This window comes from Loxodonta africana, chromosome 7, assembly GCF_030014295.1.
Source record: "Loxodonta africana isolate mLoxAfr1 chromosome 7, mLoxAfr1.hap2, whole genome shotgun sequence".
In the NCBI taxonomy this organism is placed as follows: domain Eukaryota; kingdom Metazoa; phylum Chordata; class Mammalia; order Proboscidea; family Elephantidae; genus Loxodonta; species Loxodonta africana.
In genome coordinates this window covers 19,072,938-19,096,127 of record NC_087348.1, presented here as the reverse complement: position 1 = coordinate 19,096,127, position 23,190 = coordinate 19,072,938, and the positions used below count along the sequence as shown (strand labels likewise).

Genomic DNA, 23,190 nt, shown 5'->3' with positions numbered 1-23,190 from the left:
TGTGAGATACTTGATGAAGAACTCCTGGAGTTTGTTTTTTTGTTTTATTTTGGTTTTGTTTGTTTTTAATGAAGGGGCTCGCTATTGTCGGGTGTGTGTGTTTAATGAACGGAAAGGCAAGAGACCACAGGTAGGTCAAGCAATTAGGAGGCCACTGTAATAGTTCAGATGGGGGTGGGGGAAAAAAAGAGGAGTGAAAGAAGAAATTAAAGAAGGGAAGAGATCTGAGGCACATTTCCATGTCAGATTCAACAGGACTTATCAACCTCTTTTCTCCACTCCCAGAAGCAATCCCATCCTGGACTGTGTTCTTAAAAGGCATTGCTGGGCTTGAGAACTTCCAGATCAAGGTCAAACTGCTTAGCTCAGCACAGAGGGCCCTAGATCAGGGGTTCTAACACTAGAGGATCATGGATGCCTTTGAATTGTTGTGTGCTGTCGAGTCAATTTCAACTCACAGTGACCCTATAGGGTAGAGTAGAACTGCCCCATAGAGTTTCCTAGGCTGTAATCTGTATGGGAGCAGATTGCTAGGTCTTTTCTCCCTTGGAGCCGCTGGTGGGTTCGAACCACCAATCTTTTGGTTAGTAGTTGAGTGCTTAACCATTGTGCCACCAGGATCCTTTGAGAATACAACGAACTGTTGTGCTGTTCCCCAGATACTACCCATCACATTGGATTTCTGGCAGCCTCCTAGCTAGAGTCTTTGCTTCTCAGCCTAGAGGTCAAGAGCCCTGGCTCTGGAGTTAGACAGCCTGGGAACAAATCTGGCTCTGCCACTGCTCAGTTGTGGGATTTTGGCCAAGTCACTTAACTTCCCAAACCTCACCCTTCTTGTCTGTAAAGTGCTGGAAATTGGAAACAACAGTACCCATTTATAGTGCAGGAAATTATTTATTCACCTTAACAAATAGTTGTTAAAAGCCTTTACATGGGAAATATAAATAAAATGGTATAGCCCCTTTGGAAATACAGTCTGGCAGTTTCCGAAATGCTAAACAGAGAGTAACCATATGACCTAGCAATTCCACTCTAGATTTATACCTGAAAGAACTGAAAACATCTACACACGCAAAAACTTATGAATGTTCATTGCCTAATAGCCGAAAAATCCAAATCACCCAATTTTCCATCAACTGGATAAGCAAATGTGGTGTATCTATAGAATAGACTATTATTCAGCCTTAAAAAGGACTGAAGTACTGATTCTGGAAGAATCTTGAAAACATTATGCTAAGTGAAAAAACCCAGGCACAAAAGACCACGTACTATATATGATGGCATTTATATGAAGTGTCCAGAATAGCCAAATCCATTCGGACAAAATGTAGAGTAGTGGTTGCCCAGGGCTGAGTAGTGACTGCAAATGGGTATGAGATTTCTTCTTGGGGTGATGAAGATGTTCTACAATTAGACAGTGGTGATGGTTGCACGTCTCTGGGGGGTAAACTGTTAATGCACTAGACTGCTAACCGAAAGGTTGGAGGTTCAAGTCCACTCAGAGGTGCCTCGTAAAAAAGGCCTGGTGATCTGTTTCCAAAAAACCAGCCACTGAAAACGCTATGAAACACAGTTCCACCCTGACACACATGGGGTTTCTATGAGTCAGAATAGACTCGACGGCAACTGGTTTACCAGGATGGTTGCATGACTTTGTGAATAAACTAAAAGGCACTGAACTGCACACTTTAAAAAGGTGAAGTTCGTAGTATTTGAACTGTATCTCAATTTTTAAAAAAACACAACATTTGCATATGGCACTTAGGAATTCAATGGTGAACAAGACACAGTCTGTACTCTCAGAGAACACAAAGTCTGGTGGGAGAGAGGCAGAGGTGAATCCAGTAATCACTTATTAAGTGTAATCGTAATAAATAAAAGGTGCCATGGAGGAAAGGTATATGGTGCTATGAGAACATATAATTGGGGAGGGAGGTTTGACCTCGGCAGAAAGACACGGAGGCGTCCTTCCGGAAGACGCTTGTGCTATGATGAGAATACACATTTCCACGTCAGGATAGGATTTATCAACGCCAAGAGGAAGAAACAGCACGTGCAAAGGAGGAAGCCTGAAGCATATGCGGAACTGAAGGAGGGCCAGTGTGGATGAGACTACAGCCAGAAAGATGGATACAGACCTATTATTTTCTACCTTCTGAGACAATGGAAACCCTGGTGGCGTAATGGTTAAGGTATGGCTGCTAACCAAAAGGTCGGCAGTTTGAATCCACCGGGGACTCCTTGGGAACCATATGGGGCAGTTCTACTCTGTCCTATAGGGTCACTATGAGTTGGAATTGATGCAATGGTTTTGGTTTTTTTGGTTCTGAGACAAAGAGTGCTCAATGCTAATCTCAAGTGGCTGAAAATTACCTTCCTTCCCCTCCTCCATTGTTGCCTATGTCAGTAAAGCACCACCATCAGGGTTGAAGAACCCTAATGGTACATTGGTTAAACGCTCAGCTGCTGTCTTAGTCATCTAGTGCTGCTATAACAGAAATACCACAAGTGGATGGCTTTAACAAAGAGAAATCTGTTCTCTCACAGTCTAGGAGGCTATAAATCTGAATTCAATGTGCCAAAACCTAATCTTGTAGATTAAGTCCTGCCTCATTAGCATAACTGCCACAAATCCCATCTCATCAAATCATAAGTCAGGATTTACAACACATTGGAAAATCATGTCAGATGACAAAATGGTGGACAATCACACAATACTGGGAATCATGGCCTAGCCAAGTTGAGGCACATTTTTTGGAAGAACACAATTCAATCCATAACAGCTGCTAACTGAAAGGTTGGTGGTTCGAACCCACCAGCTGCTCTATGGGAGAAAGATGTGGCAGTTGGCTTCAGTAAAGATTACAACCTTGGAAACCCTATAGGGAAGTTCCACTCTGCCCTATAGGATCACTGTGAGTCAGAATGATGGCAATGGGTTTGGGGTTCACCGAGTCCCTTAAGCCACAAAACTGGAGATAGCAGTTTGCCTCCTGCGTCTCCCTTTGCATACAACCCTCCTGCATGTCTGTGGTTCTTACTGCCATTGGATTGAACTGTGTCCCCCAAAATGTATGTTGGAATCCTAACCCCTGTACCTTCGGATGTAATCCTAGCCGGGAATGGAGTTTTCTTTGTTAAGTTAATGAAGACCTATCAGAGTAGCATGTGTCTTAAACCTAATCAGTTTTGAGACACAAAAAGAGCGGATTGGGCACAGAGATGAAAGGACAAACGGAGGGAAGACAGAAAGGAGATCGCCAAGGAACCAAAGAACACGGGGGCTAGAGAAGCTGAGACAAGGATTTTTGCCTCCAGCTGATGAGAGAGCCTTCCCCTAGAGCTCGTGCCCTGAATTAGGACTTCTAGCCTCCTAAACTGTAAGAAAATTAATTCCTGTTGGTTAAAACCACCAACTGTGGTATTTCTGCTACAGCAACACTAGGAAACCAAGACACCTACCCTCTAGTCTCCGTGCACTGCCCTCCCCGGCCACTGCCATCACTGAAGCCCAGGTCACCATCAGCCCCTCCAACCCTTCCACCCTCAGTACATGGCCCCACCATCCAGTCAGAATGATCTGGAAATGCAGATTTGACCCAGTCACTGCCCTTGAAAGGGTTCCCATGACCTTCAGGGAAATGTACAGACCCCCTACAATGGCCCCCGAGTCCTGTGTCACCAGGACCCTCCATGCTGCTCCCAGCCTCCCTTCTGGTCTCTCTCCTCTTGATGTTTCTGCCATGGTACCTGTAAAAATGGCATGGCAGTGGCACCTGACCTCCTCTAACTTGATGAGGGGGAGAGAGAATCACCAGCAGCATCAGCACAAGGCTGATTCCCATGAGGTGGAAGTCAGATATACCTCCTCTTTCTAACGCTATCTGTCCCTCCCACGGCACACTCTACTTCTCTGCTGGGTTCAAAATTCATTGCAATGGTCATAGAGAGCTCACAGACACTACTCACGATTAGGGGGTTTATTAGGGAAGTAACAGGTTACAATTCAGGTTCAGGAACACTCAAGGTACAGTTCTTCAATCAGGACGGGCTCTCCTCAGCTGTGCCCACAGACAGGTCTCTCCCTGGCCCTTGGCCTGGCCTCCGCCCTGCTTAGGCAAGTGTTGCAAAGCTCTTTTAGCTCTGCCAATAAGTGTTCTAGACACCACACTCTGCCATTAAGCCTCAGGCCAAAGGTGCCTATCATGGTTTGAATTGTGTCCTCCTAAAATTATGTGTCCACTTGACTAGGCCATGATTGCCAGTATTATGTGATTATCTACCATTTTGTTATCTGACGTGATTCTCCTATGTGTTGCAAATCCTACCTCTATGATGTTAATGAGGTGGGATTAGTAGCAGTTATGTTAATGAGGCAAGACTCAATCTACAAAATTAGGTTGTATCTTAAGTCAATCTCTTTTGTGATATAAAAGAGAAAAGTGAGGAGAGAGACAAGGACCTCATACCACCAAGAAACAAGAGCCAGGAGAACAGCACATCCTTTGGATCCATGGTCCCTGCGCTGAGAGGCTCCTTGAACAGGGAAGATTGATAATGAAGACCTTCCCCCAGAACCAACAGAGAAAGAAAGCCTTCTCCTGGAGCTGGTGCCCTGAATTCAGACTTGTAGCCTCCTAAACTGTGACAGAATAAACTTCTGTCTGTTGAAGCCATCTGCTTGTGGTATTTCTGTTACAGCAGCACTAGATAACTAAGACAGTGCCCAGCTCTAGCTTTGTGGATAGGCAAACCTACCTCCACCAAATGCCTGGAGGCACCCTATTCCACCAGCAAGCCTCCTGCCTGAAGGCACTCAACTTTCTCCCTTTGTGGGCCAGAAGCCCACTACATCATTTCCTGCCAGTCTCCTGCAGTCCTCCTGGTTCTGCTGGTCCCTGCTGCTGCTTCTCACCATTGCCGGTGTTACAGTTCTCCCTCTGTCTTCCATGTTACAGCTCCTAATCTCTCTCTCAGTATTTCCGTTTAAGCCTAGCAGGATGGCAAAACTGACCAATCTCCTTGTTAGGGTTCCATATACCTCATTTGCATAGCCCCACCCAATCATTTGGTGGGCGTTACTAAGACTAGGGCTAGAACCAAAAAAAAAAAAAACCTGCTGCCGTCCAGTTGCTTCTGACTTATAGCAACCCTATAGGGCAGAGTAGACCTGCCCCATAGAGTTTCCAAGGAGTGCCTAAGCAGATTCGAACTGCTGACCTTTTGGTTAAGCAGCTGTAGCACTTAACCACTAGGCCACCAGGGTTTCCTGGCTAGAAGGGCCATATTAAGTAATTCATTACACTGCAGGCCACCCTCTGGCTCTTCTAGTTACTGACACTTTCATACTTGAAGGATTAACTTGCCCCTCTCAATCACTTTACCAGTTCAAAACAGTTGTTAACAATTAGTCCTTCAGTAGGGCAAAAGAGTCCTAAGGGTGAGGCTACTCAGACCAGCCATTCAGGTCTGCTGCTGGTGTCTATCTGATCTGGTCAGGTCCTGTAAATGTCGTCTTCACCTCCCTGGCCTCTGATAAAATTTAACTGAGATGATTTTTCCCTTGCTGTGAGCCTCACGAGGTATCAGCATAGCAAGCCTTTAAGGGACTTTAGGTTCAGCCACTGTACTCCAGTCCAGCAGTGCCTCCTCCTTAGTCTATCTTTCATACTTACAGCTTCTACAGCTACAGTTTTACAATCACAATTACCCAGTTAACAATCAGCACTTACAACTGAATCATATAATCCTATCAACATCTTCCCCCACCTTCTCTTCCCCAGACCCATCAGGAAAAGAGGAATCTGTTCAGTGGGGATTCTCCTTTATCTCTCTCATTTAATGTAAGCACACTCATGAAAGTGTGTAATCTAGCCACTTCATGCCTTTATCTTCCCCCATTTTAGACAGCCAATTTCTAAATTGCCCATCCTTATCAAGCCAATACTAAGAGGAGACAAGCATGTTTTTTTATCTGAAGAATTTTCTGTTCCAGTTGGAACTTTGAGCATCTGTGTCCATAAGCAAAGTCCAGTCCAGAGCAAGCCATCAAATTGCAGCCATCTATGCCAGCTCACTGTGTCAAACATCTTTGTTTTCATTTGGTTGGGTTCTGGTCGGCTCATCCCTAGCCATCCAAGCTAGGTCATAATGGGTACCAGCCGTAGGCTTGGGAGTTTACACACATCTCCCTGCACTTCAGCCAGCCCCTTCTCTCTCATCCCCAGCTCCCATGGGCTAGGTCAGTGGGCACCATCTGTAGGCTCAGCAGTCCACACAACTGCCTGCACTTCTGACCAGTTAGCCCTTTCTTTCTTTCTCTCATCCCTAGTCTCCATAGGCTAGGTCAACAGGTGCCAGTGGAACATGTCCAAACTCAGACTGTCTCTCCGTTGCTGTACCTCCCTTACTTCCACTTATAAGTGGACCCGGGTGGTCATCATATGCGAGTATACCAGTCTGTCTACTCTCCGGCTCCCTTTAACTTCCAGTCCTGGAAGGGGGTTCTGATGGACACTGACTTTTCCTGCCTCTCTATATTTTTTATTTTTTGGGTATGCACCCAAAGCCAAACTACTTGCTTGCTTGAAATTCAAAAAGCAAAACAGTCTTTTTTTTTTTTTTTTCCTGCAAGTCCTTCCTTCCAATGCAAAACTTCTGTTCTCTCAGCAGATTTGGGTAGGTCTGCATGTGTTTTCAAATGTAAAATTTCCTGACTCCAAAGGGTTAGGGTGGTGCTCAAGTATACACACTTGGCTTCTGCATTGAGAGGAACAGGCTGTGTTCTTTCAGGCAAATCTCAGTTCCTCTTTTAACATATCCAATCCAGTATTGCTGATGGTGGAGTTACATGCTCTCTATAATCTATAATATCCAAAATTCATTTCTATCATACATTTAAGGAGCCCAACCTGGTGGTGTATTGGTTTAGAGCTACAGCTTCTAACCAAAAGGTCGCAGTTCGAATCCACCAGGCACTCACTGGAAACTCTATGGGGCAGTTGTACTCTGTCCTATAGGGTCGCTATGAGACGGAACTGACTTGACAGCAATGGGTTTGGTTTTGGTGGTGCAGTGGTTAAAGTGATCAACTGCTAACCAAAATGTTAGCAATTAGAAACTGCCAGCAGCTCCACAGGAGAAAGATGTGGCAGTCTGCTTCCGTAGAGATTTACAGCCTTGGAAACCCTATGGGGTCACTATGAATCAGAATTGACTTGATGGGAGTGGGTTTTTTTTTTTTTTTTCGTACATTTAGGTCTGTTTTACAGCACAAGGTCTAAGCAGCATTCAATATCCATATTACATCCAGATAAACACATAACCCTGTTTAAAAACATTCCAGTTTCATCTTCTCCAACCCTTGACTATCTTACCACTTGTATACATATGGCCTTGAGCCTATGGCTGCGTGAGCCTTGGCCCCCTATCAATCATTTTATCTGGCCTGGCTTTTGTCCCAAGCCATTTCAGATGTGGCTTTTCTCCCCTCAGGTGAAGCATAATATCTCTTACTTTCCTTTCAGCCATTACGAATAACGACAAAAGTAACCATCTAAGAACCAAAAGTTTCACTTCCTAAGGCCCTTCATTCTTTCTCTTCCCGAGTTCCATGCTTCCATAAGTCTGGAGCCATTGTAACGATTCCACTCCTGACACCAACTGTAAAAATGGCAGGCGGTGGCATCTGACCTCCTCTAACTTCACATGGGGGAGAGAGAATCACCATGAGCATCAGCCCAAGGCTGATTCCTACAAGGCAGAAGTCAGATATACCTCTTCTCTCCACCATCTTTACCAATTCTGACACCATCTGTCCCTCCCAAACACACCCTACTTCTCCACTGAGTTCAATAATTCATTGCAATGGCCACACAGAGCTCAGAGACAATACTCACAATTATGGGGTTTATTAGGGAAGTAACTGATTACAATTCAGGTTCAGGAACACTCAGGATACCGTTCTTTAATCAGAATAGCCTCTTCTCAGCCATGCCCACAGACAGGTCTATCAATGGCCCTTAACCCCTCAGCCTGGCCTCTGTCTTGCTTGGGCACGTGTTTCGAAGCTCTTTTAGCTCTACCAGTAAGTTCCCAGAGGCACTCCACTCCTCCTGTAACCCTGAAAGCACTCAGCTCTAGCTCCGTGGGTCAGCAAATGTAGCTCCACCAAGTGCCCAGAGGCACCCTACTCCATCAGCAAGTCTCCTGCCTGAAGGCACTCAGCTTTCTCACTCTGTGGGCTAGGAAGCTCACTGCTCCATCTCTTGCCAGTCTCCTGCAGTCTTCTGGTTTTGCTGCCACCATTTCTCTGGTGCTGCTTCTCACTGTCTCCACTGTTACAGTTCTTCCACTATGTCTTCCATGTTACAGCTCCTACTCTCTCAGTGTCTTCCTTTAAGCCTAGCGAAATGGCAAAATTGACCAATCACCTCGTTAGCGTTCCATACAGCTCATTTGCATAGTCCCACCCAATCATATTGTGGGAGTTACAAAGATTACGACTAGAAGGGCCATATTAAGCAATTCATTGCACCTTAGTGACCTACTTCATGCTCTTTCCCACCTCGAGTTCTTCCTGGGCTTGGAACATTCCCCTGCCCTGGCCTAGCTAACTAATCCTTCAGATTTTGATTTAATGGTCACTTGAAGGCTCCTTGCACGACTCCGGGACTAGGTTAAAGAAATCTCTTTGCTATGTGACCTATATAATCAAAATCCAAAAAACCAAATCCTTTGCTGTGGAGTCGATTCCAACTCATAGCGACCCTGTAGGACAGAGTAGAACTGCCCCATAGAGTTTCAAAGCAGCACCTGGTAGATTCAAACTGCCTACCTCTTGGTTAGCAGCTGTAGCACTTAACCATTATGCCACCAGGGTTTTCTGTGACCTATACAGAGTCCAAAATTCCCTTTGATAATACTCATCACGATGTTTCTGTTTGCTCTGATGGATTGTATGGGCCAGAATGTGGCTTAGGGGTCCTCAGCATCAGGGTCTCTCACAAGGCTTTGTAGTGTTGGCCGGGACTATGATCATCTGAAGGCTTGACTGAGGAAGGGTCTGCTCCCAGGCTCCCTCACTTGGTTGTTGGCAGGATTCAGTTCATTGCTGGCTGTTGGCTGGAGGCTGCCCTCAGTTCCTGACCACGTGGACCTCTCCACAGGGCAGCTCACAGCATGGCAGCTGACTTCATCAGAGTAAGCAAGAGAGAAGAGAGCCAGAGAGAGAGAGCGCTAACAAAACAGATATATAATCTTTGGTAACAACCTTGTAAGTGGCATCTCATCCTCTTTGTGAGTCTCCAGGTCCAGCCCACACTCAAGGGAAAGGGATTATTCAGGGACATGAATACCAGGAGGCAGAGGTCATTGGGGGCATCTGAGAGGCTGCCTGCCACAGTATAATTATGTTTTCTCACACGGTGTTCACTCATCTGAACACCCAGAGCAGGAGCAGACCAAATGCCAAGGGTCAAGCAGATGATGGCAAGGAGGAAGGAAATCAGTGGTGGGAAGACTGGGGAACAAGCAGTTCGGCAAGTCCTCCAGCAGACCACTGCCAAAAGGAGTGCAGTTTGACTGCAGTCGGATCTTCTAAATTCGCAAAAGAAGCAGAGTCTGGATTTTTATGAGACATTTCCTGATTATTTAAACTGTAATAGTAAAGAAAAACTCACGGGAGGGTTGGCGGTTTATGACTCCTCCTTATGGCATTAAGGGCCTAACCCTTGCAGATTTCTAATCCCTTTGTATGTGTGTCTCATCTCTTCTTCTCCCCCGCTCTCGCGTTTGCTCATCGAGGGCAGGAACCCAGCTAATTCACACTGGGCATTTTCCACAGCTCTCTGCATGGAACAGGCCAACAGTAAACACTGCTGAGTAAAACATGAAATTGCTGACACTGTCTCATCAGGGACCATCCCCCAGCCCTAGAGGAGTGGTTAAAAGTGCCCTCTGGTGTCTAGACTGGAACGCTGGCTCTGCCACTCACTTGCTGTGTGACCTTAAACTTTAAGTTACTAATTTTTCAGAGCCTTGGTTTCTTCATCTGTAAAATGGGAATAATCGCACTTGCCTCACAAGATTATTATAAGGATTAATTTAAATAATATATTTAAAGCACTTTAAAAAAATCTATTGCCATCAAATCAATTCCAACTCAGAGCGACCCTCTAAGACAGAGCAGAACTCACCAGTAGGGTTTCCAAGGCTGTAATCTATGGAAGCAGTCTGCCACATCTTTCCCCAGTGGGTTCAAATTGTTGACCTCTCAGTTAGCAGCCGAGTGCTTAACCACTGTGCAACCTGGGTTCCTTTAAGGCACTTAGCACAGAGCTTAACCACACTGTAGCAATAAGTCAACAAATGTGAGCTATTCTTACTGACACCAGTCCACTTCTCTCCTTACTGGCTCCAGGCCACCCCTCTCTTTAATCCATCATCTACCACTCTCTACCTGAGCATCAAATGATCTGTCATTGTCACTGCCTGCCTTCACACTTGGCACTCCCACCGCACCAAACCTCTGTTCCTGAGCACTCCACGGTTTTTCTGCTGCTTCAAAGCCTTCGCAAGTGCTATTCCCTCCTATTGGAACCTCCCTACCACCTCTTGACGGCATCGGGTTTTTGGGTTTTGACCACCCCTTTTTGGAGCCCTGGTGGCGCAGTGGTTAAGAAGCCGGCTGCTGACCAGAAGTGGACAGTTTGAGTCCACCAGCTGCTCCTTGGAAAACCTATGGAGCAGTTCTACTCTGTCCTATTGGGTCACCATAATTCGGAATCCACTGGACGGCAATGGTTTTTCTGGTTTTACCACTCTTAGCTTCAATGTTCCAGGTATGTGCTATCAGAGGATTCTTGGTGTTTCTTGCTAAACCTAAAGGCAGGTACAAGGTCTGTTTTTTCTCACCACTTCCTGGCATAGAATAGACAATAGTGAATGCTTGTGGAATTGGCCACATAGTGCCAGATCCCGTGAGCAGACAGCGCCACCTGTTGACCCAAATGTGCGCTTCAGTACTTAGAAAGAAGCCTCAGCTCTCAGTCCACCCCTAAGGCAGATAAGACAATAATGGTTTTGAAGTTTTCCAAACTTCAAACTACCTGGTGTCTTCAATTACCTGATGTCTCCATCTCATACCAAACTTAGCAATGAATAATAAAAAGAGCAAACACTGAGTGCTTAAAGCGTGTGCCAAGCACTCTACTGAGTGCACAATTTTCACAAGCACCCAATTAGGCCGGTACTTTTTTCATCGCCATTTTACATATGGGGTAACAGAAGCACAGAGCTCCTGAGTGCCTTGCCCCAGTTACACAGCTAGAAAATCTCAGAGCCGAGGTTCAAACTCAGGCAGTCTGGCTTGAACCTGCCCTCTTAAGCTGGTCTCTATTCTGCCTCCTACACTCCATCTCCCATAACCTGGTTAGGTTACATCATCTCCCTCCACCATGAAGGACCACTATGCAGGGACATCACAGCGCCATTGGTGTCAACAACCCCCCCCCCGCGGGGTGACCCATATCCATTCTGAAAGCTGCCCAGTTCTCTCAGGGCACATTTCAGGACAGGAATCAGACACAGGCCCTCTTCAGTGAGGCAAGTTGGGAGTCTGCCCTAGCTTCCATGGTGCTGCTCTACTTGTGTGCCCTCCAACAAGTGACCACCTCTGAGGCTCCATTTCCTAATGGGACCTTTAACTCATGTGGGAGGACTGCACTGGGTATTGCATGAGAGAGCAGTCCCTGATCCTGCTGAGCACTCAGTGGTTGTTGGTGTCACTCAGGGCCCCCCCGGATCACTTAGCCAGGCAGCAGCAGCCACATCGCACATGGAGTCCCTTCACACTTCTTGATATCACAATTCAGAACCAAGTGGTTGGCTACTTCCGTCTTAAATCTCATCTACTTTTCACCTTCTCTTCTAAATGATTCCTTTGTATGATTTGTGAACTGCCCGCCTGCCTCCACTCAATACCAAGTTGCTTTAAAAATACATATTACTAATATTTATCAAGGAGTTCCTGTGTGGCACGAACAGTTATGCACTCAGCTACTAAACGAATGGATGGTTCAAATCCACCCAGAGCTGCCTCAGAAGAAAGGTCTGGAGATGTACTCCTGAAAGATCACAGCCATTGAAAACCCTGTGGAGTACAGTTCTATTCTGAAACACAAGGGCTCCACATGAGCCGGAATCAACTTGATGGCAACTGATGTAATATTTATTGAGCACTTCCTATGCACATCACTCTAAATGCTTTACAGATATTAACTCATTTGATCCTCACACCACAGCCGTATGATGTAGGCACTGCTACTACCCCCATTTTACAGCTGAGGGAGCTAAAGCACACAGAAGTGACATGTTCAGGGTCACACAGCAAGTGGCAGAACTCAGGGGCAACCTAAGGGGTCATGCTAGTCTGTATTCTTAAACAGTTTATCAGACTCCCTCTGCTGTTCGATACAGTGTCTTTCCTCTAGATTGCCAAGCACACTGCTTTGTGTAGTAGGTGTCAACAAATTTGTTTTAATATATATATTTATATACATGCACATACACACGAGTTTAATTCCAGTGTGATGAATAGCACTTCTTCAACCAGGAGAGAGCTCTACCACATTCTGGGCTCCTGAGACCCTCCAGAGAGAGCTGACGCCTGGCAGTCTTCACAGATGACACCCAATGCAGGGCACTTTTATTAGGCAAGTGAGAAGGGGCAGAGTGCAGCCCAGGGTGTGTCTGCCTGGGCTTCACACAGGCCCCGAGCTTTGCTGCACCCTCTTCATCAGCTCTTCGTCCTGCATGGACAGCTCTGTCAACTTTTTGCCCATCCGCTCATGGATGTCCAGGTACTTGGAGACACACCGGTCCAGGCAGACAGACTCGCCCTTGGACAGCTCTGCTTCCTTGTAGTGTGGAGGCACGCACTTTCGGTGGCAGGCACTGGTCATTCTGTCAGGGGAGAGCGGTAAAGTTGGTTCAGCAGCGCCCTGAGGCATCCTGGGAACCCTAACCCACTCCTGCTTGGGCTATACTGATTTCACTTCCCCACAGAAGACAGGATAAACCTTCAGTTTGCACCTCAGCCAGCCTGGAAGGTCCTTTAGAGCAGGAACCCTGTCTGAGTCCATGCATATGACTAATGAAAAAGGAACCACTAGTTGAGTACTAATGGACAGGCGTGGTTTAGTGGTGGAACTTTTGCCTTCCTTGAGGGAGACCTGGGTTTGATTCCCAGCCAATGCACTTCACGCACAGCCCACACCAGTCTGTCAGTGGAGACTGGCATGTCGCTATGATGCTGGATAGGTTTCAGCAAAGCTTCCAGCTTAAGACAGACTAAGAAGAAAGGCCTAGTGATCTACTTCCAAAAATCAACCTAAGAAAACCCTATGAATCACAATGGCCTGATCCACAACCAATCACAGGGGTGGTGCAGGACCAGGCAGCATTTCTTCCAGATGTGCATGGTACACCACAAGTTAGGGGCAGACTTGCGCGAAACTAGCAACAACAACTGAGTACTGGCTCTGTGCCAGGCACTGTGCTAAGCGCTTGCTCTATATGGATTCCCTTATATAATTCTTATAATAGGAGCCCTGGTGGCTCAGTGGTTACACGCTCAGCTAACTGAAAGCTTGGCGGTTCGCACCTATCAGCCCCTCCACAGGAGAAAGATGTGGCAATCGCTTCTGTAAAGATTACAGCCAAGAAAACCCTATGGAGCAGTTCTCTCTGTCCTATACAGTCGCTATGAGTTGGAATCAATTCAACAGCACACATCAACAGGAACAACAATCCTCATAATAACCCCGTAAGGTGGACACTATAATTATTCCCATTTTACTGATGAGGAAACTAAGGCACAGAGAGGCTCAGTAATTTGCTGAGGATCACGTGGAGCTGGGGTATAAACCCAGGTAGTCTCACTTCATAGCCTACATTTTAAAAACCAATCTACCATACAGCCTCCAAAACAAACCAATCAATCGAGAGAGGATAGTAGAGAGCTAAAGCTGATAAAAATAACAGACATTTATTGACTGCTTACTATGTGTGAGCCTTGATGCTGAGGGCTTATCATACATCTTGCATTTAATACTTATAATGTCTTTACGAGGTAGTACTATCATTATCCCCATTTTATAGATGAGGAAATCATTCATCAAAGAGCCCGTAACCTGTCCAAGGCTATACTCCTGGTGACTGTTGGAGCCAGGATTTGTTCCCAGGTTTGCCAAATGGTATGACCACTAGTTCTGGAGTCTGACTGAGGTACTAGTCATGACACTGTGACTGACTAGTTTTGAAGCCTGAAGAAGTTAATTAACCTCTGTTGTTGTTGTTGTGTGTCACTGAGTTGACTCCAACTCATAGCGACCCTATAGGGCACAGCAGAACTGACCCATAGGGTTTCCTAGGTTGTAATCTTTACCAGAGCTTATTGCCATGTCTTTTCTCCTATGGAACCGCTGGTGGGTTCAAACCACGGACCTTTGGGTTAGCAACCGAGCATTTAACCATTGTGCCACAAGGGCTCCTTAATTAACCTCTAGAAGCCTCAATTTCATTATCTTAAAATGGGATTAATAAAATCAACCCACTGAATTATTTTTAAGATTAAAAAAGGTAATGTTTGTAAATGTTTAGCAAGCCTGACATGAAGGAAGAGTTTAAGAAACGTTAACCACTAAATCTGTTATCTGTCGAAAGGCAAATGCTCATCTGTTTCTGGAGCCTGAACAGAGCACAGACTGGAAATTTTCTGCCTGTTCTACTTTTTCATTTCCGATTCCACCCCAATCTAAATTTCCAACTCCTTCTAGTGGCCTCATATGGCGTCTGCAGGAGCCGTCAACGATGGGTGGGAAGCGGGGCAGTTAAGCACAGGCTTCAGGCTTCCCTAGACTGAGGAAAGCCTTTGTCAGAAGTCCTCCGCCCCTGCCCTCGGAAAGGGTGGCCAAGGGATATTCTCTGAGACTTCCCGCACGTTGGGGCCGGCTCTCTTTACCTGTTGTACATATCGGCCATCATCTCCACCTCCAGTTCGGCTGCCAGCTGCTGAGCCCTGAGCGGATCCATCTTAGCCCCGGCACCGTGGAGGGGATCTCCTTCAGACCTCCTAGTCCTGGGGGCAAATATCACCGTCAGCGCCCAGCCTCCCCGCCCCCATTCGCCCTTCTAACTCGGGGGCTGGCTTAAGGATGCGGAAGGTCACAGGGCCTCGGAACTGGGAGGGGTTCACTGAGCTCAGTGAGCCCAACTGCCCCATTTCACAGATGGGAAAACAGAGGCCCGTAAAGAAGCAGTGCCTAGCCCAAGGTCACACAGCATGACAATGGCGGGATTGGAAACCGAGCCCTGGCGCCCTACGCTCTATCACTCCGGGTCAGCCCTGTCCAGGAGAACATCGAGAAACTGGAGTGGTACACCCTGAACAGCGGGACTGAACCTTCCAGGCCCTGGGAATTCAATCATACGCGGGACCCAGGCGCTCGGCCCCAGCCCAAAAACTACACCTCAGAAATGGTGGCACCATCTTCAGGGTCACCTAGGGACCAGGGGGTCATAGGTCACTCACCACGGCCTGGGGCCCGTCACAATGTCCCTTGTACAACCAACTTCAGGCAAACGCTGGAAACTCACCCGGCGCTGAGATACGATACAGCGGAAGCACGTGGATAAGTTCCGGGAGGGAAGTCCCGCCTCCTCTTTGATCCAGGCTCGCTTCCGGAATGAAGTACCATCGAGGTGGAGCCGGGAAATCCGCTACCATAGAGAGGAAGCAGCCGGCTCCGACTGAAAGCGAATGAGATTCGTGAATGCTAGAGGGGACTCCAAAGTACCTAGAGGCATGCGCCATGTGCAGAGTGTCCGCGTCCTGGTTAGACTTCAAGTTTCTAGGGTTGGCACAGAGAACTTTGAGTTTATTGGTTCTGTAAGAAGGGCGCAATGTCGATAGAACTAGGCGAGCCTCGCTCTCGCCCTAGAGAGCAGTCACTTAAGTTTGGAGAAAGAGGAACGCCCCTAAACAACGGTTTAGGGTTTTGTTGCACCTTGAAATCACCTGGGAGCGTTTTTTAAACTCCAAGTCCCAGGCCACACTATGCCAATTGAATCAGAATCTGGGAGCAGGACCTAGGCATGAGTAAATTTTAAAATTCCCCAGGTGATTCCTATGTTCAGCCAAGTTTGAGAACCAGCGCTTTAAGGAACTTTTGCGATTTATTGCTGTGTGCAAGTCACTAAACCTCACTCTGAAACTGTAAAGACAAGTGAGATACGATTTCTGCTCTCAGAAAGATATGTTTAACTGTGTTTTATTCAACTTTTGTTAGACGCTCTGAACCCTGAAGAGATGAATAGGGGTGGTTTCGGTTGTCACCAGCTTTAATCTAGTACATTTGGGTGAGGGAGGAGAGGAATGGTGAACTCTTCATCTTTCAAGACTTAATGTATTCCTAGATCTGCACCCACCCACGCACACACAAACCTCAACCCCTTGACTTTTCACACATTTTCCCAGTAAACTAAATTTTTTGAATGCAAATTAACAGGATACACTGCCCATTGGAGAATGTGGCCTGTACAAACAAACCAACCCAGCCGTTTATCCTTCACCTACTATGTGCTGGCCATTTTATACATATGGTTACCATACGCTTCCCTATTTGTCCAAGACAGTCTTGTTTTAAACAGTCTGTCTCATTGCTGCTGTCAAATGCAGCGCCCTGATTCCTGTTTCTTTTTTTATTGAGGTATAATATTCATACAGTTAAGTATGTAAGGAGCCCCAGTGGCACAGTGGTTAAGAGCTCACCTGCTAACAAAAAGGTCAGCAGTTCAAATCCACCAGTTGCTCCCTGGAAACCCTATGGGGCAGTTCTACTCCATCCTTTAAGGTCGCTGTGAGTCGGAATCTACTTGACGGCAGTGGGTGTGTGTGTGTAAAGTGCATAAAATACACTAATCCTAAGATTAAATATGTATACATTTGTGTAACCACCACCCAGATCAAGATATAAACTACTTCCAGCACCCCAAAAGTTTCTCTCATGCTCCTTCCCAGCCAATACCCCCTCTCAGGCAGTTAACCACTATTCTGACTTATATTACCATCAATTAGTTTTGCTCTTCTTGAATTTCCTATAAATGAAATCATACATTATTTTCTCGTTTGCGACTGGCTTCTTTAGCTTACCTGTAAGATTTCATCCACATGGTTGTGTGTATTCCTTTCTGTTGCTGTCTAGTGTTTGATTGTATGAATATACCAGAATTCATTTATCCTTGTTCCTGTTGATGCACATGTGGGCTATTTCCAGCTTTTTGGCTGCTACAAATAATGGCTGCTATGAATGTTGTTGTACATGTTTTAGTGGGCATATCTTGCCCTGGTGTTCACTTTTGAAAAATAGAATCAACATATTATGAAAGATTAAGACACTGCATAAACAAAGAACATGAGTTCTCACTAGAAGAATCTGCCTCCTAGATGGGATATTTGCTGGGTGTTATGAAAGAATGAGGAGCCTCAGTGACACAGTGGCTAAAGGGCTTGGCTGCTAACTGAAAGGCCGGCAGTTGGAACTCCCCAGTCGCTCCATGGGAGAAGGATGTGGCAGTCTGCTTCCATAAAGATTACAGCCTTGGAAACCCAATGGGGCAGTTCTGCTTCGTCATGTGGTGTCACTATGCCATCCACTTGATGGCAGTGGGTTTATGAAAGAACAGATGAGGGCATTTGGAAAAGAAAGGGAGTGATAGCCACAAAAGGCTTCCTGATGAAGGTGACAAATCTTATGACTCCCTTTCCCGCACAACAGTCCAGCACTTATGTGTGCAGAAACCTATCTCTTTCTTTTACTTGAAGCATTCTGTTCCCAAAGCTAAACACTCTCAGTGTCATGAGACATGGCTTCTCCAACCTTTTGCCTTTGTGGTCACATCAGTCCACCAGTGGCCACCTTAATGTACTGTCTGTGTGCATAACTGACGCACCATTATTGGTATGGTCTGACGTGAGCCTCTGTATCTGTATCTTTACATCATCTCAAGTCTAACACCACCCACTCCCTGTTTCAATGAATGCACTCTGAGATCAGACTGACTTTTTTTTAATGTAACTTTCAAATTATTTAGGTCATTTCAAATGCTTTACAATAAAATTGATACTTTTACCCATAAAGATTTTTATTTTCATTTACTGCCTATCCTCTCCCTCTCCCCTACACGTGAGCTCCAGGAGGGCAGAAAATTTTTGATCAGGTTTTGTCTGTTTTCTGTTGTGTTCACTGTTTTATCTCCATCACACTTGGTGCTCAAAAACCATTTGATCAAATAAATGAACTGTCTAGGAGATGTTTTCATGAGCAGTGCAATGATTTGCTATTTTGCTGTTTTCAATATTCAATGAGGGCTGGATAAGAAGAGAAATGAATTTTAAAAAGAGAGAGATTGGAAGAGCTCACCAGCCAGATAAGCGCTGGAAGGGTGAGGGAGATATCTTCAACCAGAGGCAGCCAGAACCCGTTACTCTTGGACAGATCATTAGTACCCAAACCTGGCTGCACAAGGTTTTACTCTCAGATCATCCCAGGCATAGGGCACCAAGTTCCTACCTAGTATTTCTATTCATTCATTCAACATATATTTATTGAGCACCTAATATGAACCCGGGAGCCCTGGTGGCAAGTGGTTAAGAGACTGGCTGTTAACCAAAAGGTCAGCAGTTTGAATCCACCAGCTTCTCCTTGGAAACCCTATGGGGCAGTTCTACCCTGTCCTACAGTGTTGCTATGAGTCAGAATTGACTCAATGGCAATGAGTTTAGTTTTTTTTTTTTTTAATTAATATGAACCAGGCAATTTGTTAGGCCCAGGGCATATAGCCATAAGCATGGTACACTAAATCCCTGTCTACACCAAGCTTCTAGTACTAATGAGAGACAGATAATAAATAATAAAACCCTTTTAGATTCCGGTAAGTATCACGAAGAAAAGAAAACAGGCTGAGATAACAGAGAGAAACCGAAGACAGTGATGGGGTAGGGGTGGGAGAGGGTGGCAGGAGCATGTTCCTTTAGATCACGTGGTCATGAAAGACTTCTCTAAGGAAGTGAAATTTGAGCTGACACCAGAAGGATGAGAAGGAGTCATCCTTGCAAAGAGCAGAGGAAAGAAGGTTCCAGTCCTGAGCCTGGAAAGGGATTGATTTATTTAAGGAACAGGAAGGAGGCCAGTGTCTGAAGTGGTGGGGCCATGGGGGGAGGGGGCTGGGTGGAAGCAAAAGTTTCATAAGAACCAGGAGTAGGAGGTCTCCCCTGAGCACATTCTCTGGAAGTCGTACCTATTGTCCATTCTATGGCATGCATAGAGAGAAGCTCAAGATAGGTTTGCTTTTTGGGGAGCAAAGTTTCAATTCAGTACCACAGTGTATTCAAGCCTACCGTGTACCAGTTACTTCAGCTCAAAATAGGGTTCAGGAGTTTTCTATTTTCTAGACTCCAAGTCCATCCCTCAGCTTGCCCCATCACTCTTTTCCTCTTTGCCCCCTCCACCTCCAAATCTCTCCATCCAGTGTGTGCCCCAAGATTTATCCCCCATGTCTGGCAACTGCCCCGGTCACCCCCTGCTCAGCCCACCCTTCTGCAGCTGCTTTTGTCTCGGGAAGAGTAAGAGGGGCTATTTAAAGGAGCATGTGGGTAACCCCTGAAGGGAGCAGGGAAGGCCTGGCCGGGGCTCCGGATGGACAGGGAAGGCCAGAGGCCTGGGGACCATGCTCCAAATGGCCCCGGGAGAGGGTTGCCCAGGTCCCTGGGGCCAGGCGAGTCCATTGGGAAGAAAGGTAACCACAGGACGGATGTCAGAGCGGGAGGGGCACACCGTGATTGAAAGGTGCCACCTGTCAAGTCTTCACGGGAAATCCGAGCCTCCAAGTTCAGGACACAGTGTTGTACCAACAGGGCAGTAAACAATGCTCTTTCGTGGGGCGGGGGGTGGGGAGCCTGAGCCTCATGAGGTTGTGGGGGGAGGTTGGAGGAGTGGGGGAGGGGCGGGACAGAGGAGCTGGGGGCTAGACGCTGCCTGGGCTTAAAGGCAGCCTGGGAGCGAGGCCCAGGAGCTGGAAGGAGCTACTCTCAAGCCGAGGCAAGAGGCCCCACAGGTAGGAGAAGCCCTGGACCCTTTCTTAGAGTCCTGTCCCCAGCTGCCAACCCCAACTCCCACCTTCCAATGCCCGGAGGCTTCAAGCAGGTCCCCGCAGTTGGAGAAGCCCAGGCTCCTTTCTAATTCTCTCCACTGCTATCTGCTAACTCTCTTTAGATCCCAGGGGTTAGGGACACAGTCTGGGGGTCGGGCCACCTGAGATCGTCTACAGGGCAGCCTGTAGGTGGCCATCAGTGAGGAGGACCTCACAGGGGTGGAAGGGGCCTTACACATCTTGCCTGTCCAGTTGGGTTGGGAGAGAGACTCTGAGCAGCTGAGAACGGTCTCTCCAAGGGAAGGTTCCTGGCTGGAGTAGGGGAAAGTCAATGCTTCAGGGTCACTGGAAGCCAGACTGGCGGCAGGGGATGGCAGAGGCATCAGCGGAACCATCAAGCGTGGCCTGTACTACCTGGGCTTGGAACTTGGGCTCCTGGGTTCTTGTCCTGCTCTGCCCAGAGAAACAGGAAGAGGGAGTGGGGAATATCAGCTGTGCTGCTTTAGACACAACATGGGGATGGTGGGGAGGCTTCTACAGTGTAAGCAGGGAAAGAGGAGGTCCCTGGGTGGTACAAACGATTTGGTCTACTAACTGGAAGGTTGGTGGATGGAACCTACACAGTGGCACCATGAAGAAAGACCTGGCAATCTGAGTCCATAAAGATTACAGCCAATGGGGAGTGGGAGGGAGGGGAGAAGGGAAGGAGGGGGAGAAACTTTCATGAAGGGCCTACTGTGTGCTTAGGAGAAAGAGCTGAACTCCTCAGCATATCTGATTGCCCTTCCCCACCAGAGGCATGCTCCTCACTCTGGGCTGGGGCCATTGAACGGACACTGAGCTCAGGAGACAGTTGGGAGCAGCATCTTTGGCAACAGCACTGGACTGGAAGTCAGGAGACTTGGGTTCTAGACATGGTTTAGCCATTTACTTATTGTCCTATGACTTAAGAGACTTAAACTCTCTGAGCCTCAAATTCCTAATCTGTAAAATGGGGCCGGTAATGCCTATTCTACTCAGAAGAAAGGCCTTGCCATCTACCTCAGAAAAAGCAGCTATTGAAAACCTTATGGAGCACAGTTCTGCTCTGACACACACAGGGTCACCACGAGTCAGAGTCGACTCAATGATAACTGGAAACGGGGTTAGCATGTTCTGAAGGGTTAGCATGAAGGGTTATTCTGAAGGGTTAGCATGAAGACTGGCTGAGGTGAAGCAGGGCACTGCAGTAAGCTGTAAACTGCTCTGGAATTATTAACACTGGGGTTGGTGGTGATGTCCTGGTTTCTCAACATTCTGAGACACTTCATGGCTTGTCTATTTATGACAAGCCTGGAGGGTGGGAAGCTGAGGTGATGAAAACACAGGGTGTCTGAGAGAGAGAGAGAGTGTGAGTGTGTACGCATGTGTGTATGTACACCTACCCTTTCCCCTCCACCACTCCAAGTGTGTGGTGTGTAGATGGACTGAAATTAGGAGAGGGAGAGATGATTGGAGCACTCAGCCACATCCCAGCCAAGTACTGTCACACTCTGAGGTATAAAAAGGGTTTGTTATCATCTTCCTGGCGTTCAGTTCTCTCTGCCTAGTCTCACCAACTAAATGCCCTTGAGGCCATGTCAGGATGTTACCCTGGGACAGGGCTGAGCAGAGGGCAGACCCACCCCGTGGAAGCCGATGCCAGCCACACTGAGACAGCACGCCCTCATACCAGGCGCTCCTCTAAACACTTTCTATGCATTTGATTCCTTAGTCCTCCACTGCCCTAGATCTAGACCAACTCAGGCCTTGTCAGTGGGAACTGAAGCCCGAGAGGCAAAGGGACGTACCTGCTCAGGTCTCAGGTGAGTGGTGGAGTGAGTGAGTGGGAGGCCAGTTCCATGTCCTCCTGACTCCCTGCCTCCCTGCTAACGTACATTTCATCTCTCAGGCTGATTTTTTTCCCTCTCACCTTAATACAGTGCTGGACCTGCTGAACTACAAAGGGTGTCTTAATTTCTTAGTGCTGCTAGAACAGAAATGCCACCAGTGGGTGGCTTTAACAAACAGAAATTTGTTTTCTCACAGTGAGGAGGCTAGAAGTCCAAATTCAGGGCACTGGCTCTAGGGGAAGGCTCTCTGTCCACTCTAGGGTAAAATCCTTGTCTCAACTTCTCTAACTGGCCATCCTTAGAGATCCTGGGCTTATAGACTGGTCTGCTTCCATTGTCTTCAGATAGTGTTGGTCTTCCCCTCATGTCTGCTGTCTTCTGTACCTAATCTGCTCCTTTGTATCTCAGAAGTGATTGGTTTAAAACACACCCAACACTGATACTGCCTGATTAACATAACAGCGAAAACCCTACTCCCAAATAGGATCACATGCACAGGCATAGGGGCTAGGATTTACAACACATATTTTGGGGGGACACAATTCAAGCCAAAACAAAGGGGTAGTGTGAGTACCTTCCCAAACCCCAGCCTGTTTCGTAAGAAATGGTATGAGTACTGAATCCAGGAATTGTAGGGCTCTGGTCTGGGGGCAGGAAGACCCGAGTGGGCAGCAGGAACAGAGCCCTGTCTCTAATCTGCCTGTCCTCCTGCCTCCCATCCTCTGTCCCAATTACCCAGGTACCCTGGGTACTGTCACCAAGAAAGATGGCACTGCCAAAGCAAGAGATATTTTTAGCCAGTGACAAGAGTGTCCCTGCCTCTGTCCTCCTGAGTCACACCCTGAGCCCTATTTGGAGATTGTTTTCTTTGTAACCAGACCCCCAAGAAGGCCAGGGGGATGAAGGAGTGGCCTTGTTCCTGGGACCCACCTGTTTGTGTAGATCTTACAGTAAGTATAAGGCTTGAGTAGGAAACCATAAGTTGAGGTGCCATAGCCCTCCCTTCCCTTGGGGCCAACGGAGGGTCAGATTCCCCTGCCAAGGCTAGGGAGAAAATGTTTCCAGTCTTCACCAAAGGACACGCTTCCCTGCCCAGGCCCACTGTTTC

The 23,190-nt window shown here is 47.1% G+C and overlaps 1 protein-coding gene across 1 annotated transcript; it reads right to left on the bottom strand.

The window, feature by feature from the left end:
• Positions 1–12,517: 12,517 nt before the first annotated feature.
• Positions 12,518–15,716, bottom strand: TIMM10 (translocase of inner mitochondrial membrane 10). Its single transcript, XM_003421377.4, has 3 exons — positions 15,593–15,716; positions 15,023–15,139; positions 12,518–12,963 (listed from the first exon to the last, which is right to left on the bottom strand). Exons 2-3 carry the CDS (start codon positions 15,091–15,093, stop codon positions 12,762–12,764), a joined length of 273 nt encoding a protein of 90 aa, XP_003421425.1. The 5' UTR covers positions 15,094–15,139; positions 15,593–15,716; the 3' UTR covers positions 12,518–12,761.
• Between the last annotated feature and the right edge of the window lie 7,474 nt (positions 15,717–23,190).

Bases quoted from the DNA above. Each gene is read 5' to 3' on its own strand.
- TIMM10 (XM_003421377.4), bottom strand. From the start codon at position 15,093: ATGGATCCGCTCAGGGCTCAGCAGCTGGCAGCCGAACTGGAGGTGGAG. The intron at 12,964-15,022 runs GTAAAGAGAGCC...CTCCCCTGACAG, and splicing joins ATGGCCGATATGTACAACAG to AATGACCAGTGCCTGCCACC.